Source organism: Athene noctua, chromosome 10 (genome assembly GCF_965140245.1).
Source record: "Athene noctua chromosome 10, bAthNoc1.hap1.1, whole genome shotgun sequence".
NCBI classification, from domain to species: Eukaryota; Metazoa; Chordata; class Aves; order Strigiformes; family Strigidae; genus Athene; species Athene noctua.
The window spans coordinates 7,136,834-7,149,065 of record NC_134046.1 but is presented as its reverse complement, the minus strand read 5'-3'; the positions used below and the strand labels follow the sequence as shown (position 1 = coordinate 7,149,065).

Sequence of the window (12,232 nt, the reverse complement as noted above, 5' to 3'; positions counted from 1 at the left end):
GCCAGGATTCCTCAGGGAAGGAGTGATTCAGAGCATCTGAGAAAAGTGGGGGCTGCTTCCATGCATCCTTGCTTTCTGCCCAGACAATAACCCATGCAACCTTACTCTGAAAGGACAGTGGGGCTCTTCCCATAAGCAAATACAGCACGTTGTATTGGATAAAAATGTACATTGTAATGGTATGAAATCTTGAGCCTCATGGATTATCCTGGCAAGGCTGCCATGACAGTGTAAGGTATCAAATAGTGGGGTTTTTCATGCAATTGGGAAGCATGAAGGCTTATACACTTTGTGCAGGTTATTCTTTCAGGGAAAGTCTCATGTGAAGGACTAGAGGACTGCGTGCCACAGATTTCCAGCATGTCACCTGCATGTTTACTTCATCTTCTGCTGCAGACACAGCTTCACTACTCCAAGGCAGATCTTACACAACTCACAGCTCAGAACAGAATTTTTTTAGAATAAAAGTCTTTGGAGGCAAAAAAATAAATTACAACTAAAATTAAAATTGTGTAAGAAGCTTTGCATTGATAAACTGTATGGACTTTGAGTCACTGGGACCTGGACATCAGCTTTGACATTCTCATGTTTCTTTCCATACATTAATAAGAATCACTTGGGACAGATCTTGAGTTACTGATTGTAATAAGGTGACCACAACAAACAAACATTTCTGTTGCTGCTGTTTTTAAATACAAACGTACATTACACTTCATTGGTTCCCCTTCATCCTTATCAGGAAAATTGCTTGGGTATTGCCTTCAACTCAAACTATGATTTTTTTTTTTTTAAAAAAAAATTTAATGTTTTTGTGTGGGTAGTGAGTAGTGGGCTAAAATCAGATGGCAGATCACCTAAGGCAAGAGTTTAGGAACCCAGGTCTTGAATCTCCTCAGTGTTTCTGAGAGGATCAGTATTAAATCTTTGTCTTCTCTGAATTGAGAAGGTAGAGGAAGAAGAGGGCAGGTAATTCCAGGCATTGGTTAGTCACAGTGTACATGATCCGTCTCCTCTTACGGTGCCTCTGATCTTGCTCTCTTTGCATGGCCTGTCTCTGACACCAAACCTTGCCTGTCCTTCAGTAACAAACCCCATAACTCTTTCTGGCTCCAGCGTTTAGTTTCTTCAATACTTTCCCCGTATGGAAGTATTAACCAAACCCTGAACTTTTTAATCTCTTTGTTTCTAGTCTTGTGATCTCCCCCATATGCTAATTTTGAAAATGTGCTGGCATATTAATAGAACCCTACCCAAGGTGCGGAGCCTCTCTTTTGAAGCTTGATTTTATTTTTGATGCCTATAACAGGTGTTGGTTTAATAGGTTTGCTGTATTATGGTTCTTTTTTTTTTTTGAGCCTAGCCAGCTCTGTAAGCTGACACTACATGAAGGCCAAGCATGTGACTTCTCCCTGCCTTGAGCCTCACTTCACACTAAACATTTGCACTGCAGACTCCCAGCAGCCAAGGCAGCCTTAATTCAGGCTTTGTCTAAACCAGGAGGTTTTGTACTGATTGTATTTAAATCAGACCAACTAAAGCCCCTCGTACATTCCCATCTGAGGGTCTGCTTGCTTTGATTTTCCGCTGTCAGCTTTCTAATGGGCAGCTGCTGAGGGGAAGTGAATGTGGCTCAAACAACAAAGGAGTGTGTTTGCGCTGCTCTCTGCATCGATTTCACACAAGGAGTTTGAAGCCATGGTCTAAATTAAACTGATTAGTGTTCTCCAAAGGACAGGCTTGCTGCAAAGAAGGTGGTGAATTCTTCTCCTATTAGGTCTAATGGAAAATGTTTCACAGCCTGTTTATCAAAGAAATATTCACAAAGATGCTTCGAACTAGGAAACCCACCGGGATTAAAGTGTAACTTTACCTCTAAAATACAAGCTGAGATTCCTGGAAATGCTGCAAGCTTTTGACTTTGTGCCACCTGTTGTTTTCCTGCCACCCCCTTCGGCTCCCTCCCGACTTAGAGCAAACCCAAACACGCTTTGGCTTCCCTGGAACATTTTGCTTGTTTTTCTGTCTCGCAGCAGCCTGGAGGAGCGCAGAGCACGCATTCGTTTCCTGACGTGGTCCTCACAGCCTTGGTTCAGTAAAGAGCTGGTCGAGGTTAATCCAGATCTCCTGGAATCCTGAGGGGTCTGGTCAAGAGCGGGGCAAGGGCTTTTAGGGGCTGCACTACTTCGGGGTGCGGGCAGGTTCAGCAGCGATGGCTGGAGGGAGGGTAGCTTCCCTTAGCTCTCCTCTCTCTGTTTGCAGCTGTAGCTGGTGCTGACCTGAGGGCAGAGCAGTTCCTGAGCAAGTGCCATAACTCTGCAGCTTAGAGTGAAAGTAATCCATTGCTGACTTTGAGTTACCTTAGTCTGGCACTAAGATGTTACAGTTCAAGATCTGCATTAGCTGCAAATGAGGTGTCTCTGGGAATGACATTGGGTACAAAGTGGGGAGTTCAACTGTTTTAGCCTGATCCTCCCATATTCATGAGCAAACCACAATGGAATTGGATGGGCTTCTTAGTTCCTATGATTTCTTTTGCACTTGAACTGCTTTCACATCAGATACTTCGTTCTCAGTGAAGGCAGTCCTGCATCATCCTAGTCTGGTAGTATGTTCCCATACACATTGGTAAACCAGAGGTAGAGAGGGGTTAAGAAACTTGCCCAAGGCAGATGAGTCAGTGCCAGAGCTGGGAATAGAAACTAAGAGACTTGGCTCCTGCTCCAGGCTCTGATTGCACAATCTCACATTGAAGCCCTGTCACTGTACACTTCTGAGGTGACACTGGCTGAAGTGAAGCAGGGAAAGCTGTTTCCAGGCTGTGATACCTATGGAGTGGGGAGAGGAAAAGACACCTGGAGGCAAATTGGTTGTGGAAGCATCGATAATTTGTTGCAGTTGGTACTAAAATTTGATCTGTCACCTTTGAAGCCAACAAAGTGTAAACTAAGGAGCGAGTTGGGAAATTTCCAGTCTTTTTCCAGTCACTACTAAAGGGGAGAGGCAAAGTCATAACGTCACTGGTCTTTTTTTCAGTAAAACACCCTTGCAATGAGATTGGGAACAAAAGCAGGCGAGCTGAAAGGATCCAAGTAATAACAGGAAGGGTTAAATCCCATTTCAGCTCTTACTGAAAGAATGAAAAATAAAATATAAAGGGTTTGGATGATGTTGTGTTCATATCGCATACTGTGTATAGGAAAAGTCAGCCGGGCTGCTTTTGTTTGAAGTGCAGCCCTTTGAGAGGGTGATGTGCTTTGCAGCGAACTGTCTGACATTCCCCAGCTGGGACTGGCCAGGGATGGTGTTTGGAGCTGAGAGTTACATTTGGAGTCAGACCATGTTTGAAGGAGACAGAGAGAGGGAGAGAAAGGAGCCTGTTTTTTTTTGGCTTTTTTTTTTTTTTCCTATGTGAAATAACGCATCCATCTAATCTGCCAGTTGTAGCACATGAAAAGCAAGAGGCAAATGGACAGAAGTCACCTGGACGCTGTGAATGTGGCTCAAACAAAAGAGTTCTTTACTTGTCCTTTTCTTCCCTTCATAAAGCCTGTCTTCTGGGTCAGTCTGGGAGATCTGGCACGCATATTGGATATACATTGAGCAACTAAAGCACAGAAATATTAATACTCTAAAAAAATAACATTGGCTTCTGAAGAACACTTGATGTCCAGACTCACTCTGTGCTCTCAGTCCCTTGCAGACTTAGCTGCCCTGCACAGGGATTGTCAGGTAATTTATAGATTCTCCACGTTCATTTGTACAAGCCTTCATTTCCTGTTAATTTACGGCCAGATTCATCTCAGCCATCACAGCCTAGATGAGATCAGAGTTGAACTCACAGCCCCTGCTTCAGGAGAGCTCCAGAAAACATGCTTGGGCTTTGCTTTCACTTAAGTCTGTAATGAGGTACTTTCCTGAATCAGGGTCACACGCACGTTTAATGGACCCTCTTCTTTTGAGGAGGAAAAAAAGATTGACATTTTTGAACTTGCTGATTCTACTAATTGAGTTCACTGCAGAAGAAACTAGTCCTTGGGGAAAAGAAATCCTTCTCACCCATGTTTTCAACTTAGGGAGGTCACAGAATTCTGGGTATAGTGAATTTTCCTGTAGTTTAGTCTCGCTATTGCATAAATTCACAGGATCTCTGTTCCACTGTGTGTGGATGTCAAAATTCCGTCTTTATTCCTAGCTGTAAATGAATATTGGTCATTTGGATAGTAGCCATATCACTGCCTTTTATACAGTCTGTGGTTATAGAGATCTGTGTGCTTGTAACCCATGGAATAGCCAGTTCAGGAGACATAAGTTATGACTTTTCTTTGTTTTTCTTGATACCTTTTTGCATCATATTAGCAGCACACTGCCGTAGTGGTGTAAAATTTGTCCTTAATGTTTTGTGAGCCTGCACTGAATTAATTAAGTAGCATTTAAACCCTTTAGTCAGAGCAGCATTTCTGCAAATGTTTCCCCAGTATAAGTGAGGGTCACATGCTGGCTGTTTAAAGGGTGAGTTTCCAAAAGCAAATTGTTCTGGGAATGCAGTTTTTACCCTCTTCCTGTTACAGACACCAGCAAATGTGGTGGTGAAACAACCTGGTTTTAATAATAGGGAGGGTAAAGGAGCAGATCACAGTGCAGGGAGTGGGTCCCTTGCCATGTGCTATTGGTATTTTCTTTTGGAGGGAGGGGTTTTCTTTGAAAGGGGCTTGTCTGAACCCCTGGAAGAGCCTGAAACGGGGGTGAGGCTGGAGAAGACTGGCTCCTAGACACCCATCGGCTTCAGTGCCTGGAAGGCTGTGGTCAGGTTTTTTTTGTTTCAAAGAGCTGATGCTTTGTCAGGAGAGCTGGGACGGCCTCGTTGGCGTTCAAGATGCTTTCACTGGCTGCTGTCTCCTCATTACTCAGTGGGTAGCCAGCCGGATTAAGGCACAGTACTTGTCTGAACCCTCTCTACTATCTCTTATTATTCAGCAAGTTCTCAAGTGTCTGGTGAGCGTCTCTGTTTGGAGTGCCTCACTCATAGCTTGCCAGTAATATCAGTGACTGGTCTAAATTCACATCAGGCATGTGCTCTACTTGTGACTAATGCACAATGTATTTTTTTTTTTTAATTGATTACTGTTCTCTCTACTGATTCAGGCCAGAAAGGAGTCAGAGGAAGGGACTCAGGGAATTTTTAGTTAGACCTCGTTGAGTACAGATGAGGTCTGGAGGTATTTAACTGTTTGATGGCTGTGGAAACCCTGAGGACAGCATGTAGTACTTTCTCTGAAGAAAATCATTAGATTGAATCCTTCAGGCTGGTGCTGGTAAGGCAGCAAACACAGGTGATCATTACAGGGTCTGATCCTGCAGGCGATGCTTGGGCAGAGCACTGGCACTGCAGAGTTGTCCTGATTGCACTAGCAAAAGATGAGGAAACATTTACAAGAACATTTTAAGCTGTTTTAACAGTATTTCTTTGCGTTACAAGAGTAATCCAAAGCTGGGAGTTTTCAGAAGAATCCTTAAGGATTAAGGAAACAGTGTTTTGTAAATTTTGCTAAGATAATACTTAGTTATCTGTCTGCTGTTCTGAAAATCCAGTTTTCTGTGTAAAATTGGCAGGTTGCTTAAACTGTTGATCAGCACTCCTTGCCTGTAGGTAAAATCTAGACCTGCAGTCTTTGCATGTAATAAATGCATTCTGGAAGTGAAGGCTTGTAGGAGACCAAGCCCAGATTACTGGAAGAAAAACTGATTAATGGAGTCAGTGATTCACAGAAGGGAAAAGTCTTGTACCATACCAGAAAGGGTGCCTGGAAGCTTACAAATATCTGTGAGTTAGTCTCTCTAGCCATAGGAACAGCATGGGGTTTAGGGACGGTCTCTCTGGTGTAGGTTTCTCCTTGGACAGCTGTTGAAGAAGCACCGAAGTCTGAGCGTATGAACTCACGGGCCAGCCCGTGGGCCTGCTGCGGCCTCGGATATTCTTTCTGTTTTTCTAAGAGAACTAAATTGTCTCCGTTTCTCCTCCTGACTGTTTTCAGGCATCACAACAGGATCCGCAGCATTGAAGCAAGTCAACTGAAGCCCTACGTTACCCTGGAAACGTTGGACCTGAGTTTCAATGACATCACGGAAATCCGAAACGGCTGCTTTCCACAGGGACTTCACATAAAGGAGCTGTGAGTTTTTCTTGTTGGGAACAGCTTTTGTTGAGTTACCACAGCAGAGAAAAGGGCCTCAAACCTTCTTGAAAAAAAGGAGGGGGAATGGACGTAAAGTATGCAAAGAAGAACTAGAAGGCAAGCACAGTGTCCCTACTGTCAGGTTATTTTTTGAACTCTGGCTTTCTGCTTTCTAATGTATCTGTAAAGAATACAGATTATTATTAATTGTGTTGCATGGGAATGTTGCAACAGGGAAAAGGTATCCTGCATCCTTCAGGTGTGGGTGTCTTTATAGCTGGAAACCTAGAAGCCAGAACAACTGTCTGCACAGCAGACCTTTGTCTCTTGCCCAGTGGGCAGTGTACATGCTGTTTCCCAGATCAGCCCCTGTGCATCTGGAAGAGAGGAGGTGGAATGACTCTTTCATCATGAAAGTGGTACTGAACGTTAAGAACAGAAATTTCTCATTGGTTATTCAAAGAAGACCAGGGGTTAAGCAGAGGAGCATCCTGCCAGTAGAGAAGTTTGCCTATGCAGAGAAACATAAAATAATCTGTGTTTTAGTTACCTTGAGGTGCAGACAGATAATCTACTTGCATTGAAGTTTGCACTTTAGTTTCTGCCCCTGGTTGTAAGAGGGTATAAGACAGTGGTGTTGTGACTGATGTTTGCCTGTTGTCCTGTAAAAACAGGCTCTGTGGTTAAGATTAGGGTACAAGAGTATGGAAGATCCCTGGGACAGATGCTGAGGGGAAAAATGGGGAATGAATAGAGTCAGCCTGCATTGGAATATTCTCCAGTTTCTAGCTTCCACTCCCAGTTGCCTTGCTGAGGTAGGAGGGTTTCAAGGAACTCTTGGGAAGTGTGCAGCACTTCTCCACCATCGTCACCTGTCTCTGGGAAAGGCACTGTGCTTTTTGTGCAGCCAGAAATCCAACTGATTTGAAGCCACCTCTGTAATTTCACCAGCCTGTCTGGAGACCAACCAAATGCCGATAAAAGGAGATTTCTGACAGAGCTGTTCATTTTCTGCTGTGATTTATTCCAGTTACCTGGGGAGCAACAGAATCAACACCCTGGAGCCTGGTGCTTTTGATAGTCTGTCACGGTCCCTGCTAACACTTCGTCTGAGTAAAAACAGGATCACTCAGCTTCCTGTCAAGGCATTCAGGCTACCCAGGCTAATACAACTGTGAGTAGAAATGTGCATTTTAATTAAGTTCAGCCACACTTTATGGAGACAAAATGTCCCTGAGGATATACACACCAAATGTCACCCTTCCTCACCTGCTATCTATAAAACTTAGAATGCATTATGCAGTATTCCTCTGCCAGCACCTAATAAAACACATTGGGAGAAGGTCCTTTTTGTCTTGTAACTACTGGCTTTTCAGGACATTCTTCTGACCAGGTGGGAAGGGAGGGATGCTGCGGCAGACATCAGCATCTTGTGCACTTGACAGCATAAGACAAATCCATTGCCTTGAAAGCTGCTGGTGTCTGTGGTGCAGGAGAGGTTTGGGAGATATTTCTATTGTGAGTGACAAAGCTCGGCTACCATGTTAATTTTTCAAGACCACACAGGTATCTTTATGTGGCAATAAAAAAGCAATGACGGAAGGTTGTTAAACTGTGAGGTGATATTTGGGCAGAGAAAATAGCACTCTAGATGAGTTAACACACACATCGTTCTTGTCCTGCCTGCAGTCTGTGTGGTAGGAGCTGCATGGGGACACATAGACATCTGCAGCTATAAATATGCTTTATGTGTAAAATAGTAACACTAATGGTTTAGCTTTTCCTTTCTGCTGGAGAAATGGGCTCAGCCTGAGGCCTGTTGCAATCTTTCCATCAAATTTGATAGGCGAAAGGTCAACCTCTGTCTGTTAACATAAAGTCCACAAAAGCTGCTGGAAATCACACCTCTAAATGGCAACCTCTTGATTGAGACACAAATCCTTAGGCCAAGATGTGTCCAAGGAATGGATGTGCGTCTGTGCTTGCATACATGTAGGATTTATAGACAGCTTGGGCTTAAAACAGTGTGACACAACAGCATATGCATCTTAAAAGTCTGTTGCCTCTCAGTTGGAAGTTACTGTCCATTGACTGAGAGCTTGTAATTCGCTGTGTTCATCTGCATCATGTGCGAAACTAATAAAAACAACGGTCAACTCAATCTGTTTAGGAACAGAGTTTTCACTGAAAGTTGGAGTAATTGGTACTCTTAAAGACAGTCTCACAGCTGGTTGTTTAACCCTATAATCATGAATGTATTTCAAGTTATACGGACTTGATGTATTATAGAATTTGTGTACGCTTCTTTTTGTGGCAAAGCGTAGTTCACTGGTATCCTTGGAAGTGCAGTAAGGCAAGAGTCTTTAGGACTGCAAACTTTTTAATTGCTTACCTGACTTTAATTACACTCAACTTGAGTGCAAGGTCAACATTGGGTTTTTTAGCCAGTTAAAAAATAAGCGTAAAGTTTCTATGGTTTCCTGATCTTCTTCAAAACGAGTTCTGATGTTGTAACCTCCACCATCTTCTTCAGCACAAACACCGAATAGGGAACTTAGGTTAGTCTTGTATGTGCAGAAAGGTATCCATTTTAAAAGCTCTGTTTTCAGCTTTAGTGCATTGTGTCAGTGAAGTTTTCCTCTGACTTCATGGAACTGGGGTTTCACCTGGTATGTCTGGGTCTAGTAATCCACAAGAGTGTTTGATACGGGTTGGTAAAATGTGCGGTGATGATGTTCATATTGCTGTTCAGAAAAAAGGTATTCCCAAAATGTAGGAGTCCCGCCCCACCTGGGGAGGGCGGGGGGGGGGGGGGGGGGGGGGAGAAGTTTAATGAATCAAGTTGGAAATCTTTATATATGCAAAATACTAAGACTGCCTTGTTACTGGAAACAACTTGTTTCATTCTTTATTAGTTTCTTATAATAGGAGAAAATGTGAAATTTGTCAAGGGAACTGAAAGCTTTCCTTTGAAACTTAGCCATAAACTTTCCTCTTGGGCTCACAGTTCTTATGGCGCCCATGTGTTTCAGAGCATGTTTTTACTGGGCGATTACAAGTCCTATAAAAACAACGGGTTTTCAGGGAAATAATGCTGATGTTTAGCTGTATTGGTTCAAATGGTGTGTCTGCCTGAGAGAGGATGAAGTGTGAAAATTGATTAAAAGGATAAATGGCTTAAAAGAAATGCAGAGAGAGGAGGGATGAAGAGGAATTGCCGCACTGTCTCTGTTGTTCCTCTGTAGTGAAAGTCTGTCCCAGGGTGAGTTTGTTTAAGCCATCACACCCAGACTTCCCTGGTTAGCTCTGGGATTGAAAGTATCCGGTGCGCTTCTGCTGTCTCCTGGGAACCGTTGACAGAGGAGTTGTTGGCATTGCTGTCCCCATTGTATGCTGCGCAGATAATTTCGTGAGAAAGGACTGGGATTTAATAAACTTGTATGGCCTTGGTGATTTTAGGGAGCTGAACCGGAATCGCATCCGCCTGATTGAAGGCCTGACGTTCCAGGGACTGGACAGCTTGGAAGTCCTGAAACTCCAGCGCAACAACATAAGCAAATTGACTGATGGGGCTTTCTGGGGTCTAGCCAAGATGCAAGTTCTGTAAGTTGGAGAGATGGGCTCTTTTCCCTTAAAACAGCCTAGACTTCACCTGCTATCATGTTCTGCTCTGTATTTTAGCAAGGACTCCCATCAGAGACCTGTAGGCACCTGTGCTGGTCCTCATGCTTCTTTCTGTGTCCTGTATGCACAGAGCTCTGCCATGCTACAGCAGCTTCTGTTTAGTTGACCTTCAGTTTACTAAAGCTCATTGCTTAACCACGTGTTCAATTAAAAAAAATCATTTTTCAAGCTGTGGCAGTATTCTTCTGGAAGTTTGGCGATTTGAACGTTCAGTAAGATCTCAACTGATCTTTAAATAAAAGCTCATCTGGCTTCTGCAGATTTGTTTTGACTGATACATGGAAACTCTGTGTTGCAGACCTGATGATTCTGCCTCTTGGGATACCTAGAAACCAAGCTGGCCTATCTCAGCGATGTGGTTTTTTCCATACGAGAGAATCAATTGAATAGTCATTGCAGAGAAATTCTTGAAACTTTCAGTGTGATTGGCTTTCAAGTATATTTGCAAGGTCACAAGTGATCAAAGCAGCATGCTTCTGGGTGCTGCTGTCACACATCTGAGACTCTGCAAATACGAACTTGAATGGGGTGCTTTAAGCCCAGTTTACTCTCAGTGGAATGTACTGCTGCACTCACAATTCATTCTAGACATTTCCATTGTGTTGTCCTTGAATTTCTATCCTTCACTTGCACAAGAAATGCCCACACATGCATGTATCCACATGGGTTTGTAGAAAGATGTGTTAGAGTGGCTAAAATCCCAGTCCTTGTTGGAAATTCTTCAACATTTGACCAGTGCTGCTTATCTGTCAATTCCTTCTGATTTTTTTCACAGACACCTGGAGTATAACAGCCTTACAGAAGTAAACAGTGGCTCTCTTTATGGCCTTTCGTCTCTGCACCAGCTTCACCTCAGTAACAACTCTATATCTCGCATCAACCCTGATGGCTGGAGCTTCTGTCAGAAGCTGCATGAGCTGTGAGTTGGTTTCATTTGTGGTTTGTTGGGCAGGGTTTGATGCTAAATGTAATATTGGCAGGAAAGGGGAGGAAGGATTTTTCCAGTCACAGGACTTACAGCCTCTACTGTATCAACCTGTAGAAATGCAGGACCTGTAGCCTCGTCAAGGATGCCCTTATTATTATTCATGATGTTTCGACCTTCGGAGCACCTGGTTAAAATATGTTTGTGCCAGAAACAAAGTCTAGAACCCACTAAAAGTATACAGTGCCAAAAGACCTGGAGAGTTTGTGATCTGCAGCTTGCTAACACCTTTTAGGTACCTAGTTACAAGACATGCATGTCTTGTCACATGACTCTGCAGCCTGGAGGAAGCTTTGCTTTATCCTCTATATTTACAAAGAACAGTCATGTTTTTAACCAGCAGAGATTTGGCCCTTTAAATGTAGTTCTCCTTGTTTCTCCTGTTTACACTTTAACCTTCCTGTAGGGCTTAGTTGTTGAAAAGAAAATACATTGACTCTGCACTCCTGAGATTTCCAGCTGTGAATACAGTCTCTTTGATAAATGAAAGAAAGCCTTGCTGCTGAGGACATCCCCACAAGGGTGTCTTTTGGGTCTGTGGCACTGCTTAATGCCTTTTTGAAGAGACACACATGGATGCGTAGAGTATTTACAGAAGTAGCTGTCATCCCCTCGGTGGGACTGTGGAAGGATTCACTTTTTTCTTTGGACAACTTGACACATGTGGTTAGTGGAACTGTAATTCATTCTGCTTGGTGCTCGGAAATCTCTTGTTAAACATTGGTAGGGATTCTCCTATCCATCAAAAAGCAGTAAAGCAGCTTCCTACTTTCAGAATCTTCACTCTGGACTCAGGCTAAAGGTTGGTATCTGCCTACCCAGGTGTGAGTCCCTGGGATTCAGATGTAGATTCAGAGATCGGTGGACATGACACATGTAATTCCTTTAAATTTAGAAGCTGTAGAATTGACTTGTTAGGCCAGTGACCAGCAGTGATCTTCTGTTGAACCCAAATTATTCATTCAGAGGTGGATTATTTCTTTGGGCCACGAGGAAATATTTTATTTTTTGTTTCAGTTAAAAACATATGATTGTTTAATTACCTGATTTTTCAAATTGCTGTGAAACTGCCCATCCCTAAAGGGCTCCTTTGCTTGGTACAGTGCTGTAGACAGCTACATTTCCTTCACGTGCAGATCCTCAGGTGATACTTTACTAGGTTAAGGCAGTGTCAATGGAGAAATCTTTGAGGCAGCAAATCACAATTGGCACCATGCTCTGCCTGTGGTTTGCTTAAATCTGAAGCATCAAAAAAGGGGGGTGTCTGCCTTCCTAAAGCACTCACAGTTGGATCCCTGGAATAGCCCAATTCAGACCACTGCACTGTGTTACTTGCACAGCTCTGGGACCTGCCTGCTCTCAAGGACCCAATAACTGGTGCCTGTGCTGA

General features: G+C 43.3%; 1 protein-coding gene across 1 annotated transcript in view; it reads left to right on the top strand.

The window, feature by feature from the left end:
- LRIG1 (leucine rich repeats and immunoglobulin like domains 1) overlaps positions 1 to 12,232 on the top strand; it is a 96,309-nt gene that overhangs the window by 56,559 nt on the left and 27,518 nt on the right. The window contains 4 exon segments of the mRNA XM_074914738.1: positions 6,033 to 6,170; positions 7,204 to 7,347; positions 9,633 to 9,776; positions 10,633 to 10,776. Coding sequence (XP_074770839.1) covers positions 6,033 to 6,170; positions 7,204 to 7,347; positions 9,633 to 9,776; positions 10,633 to 10,776 — 570 coding nt within the window.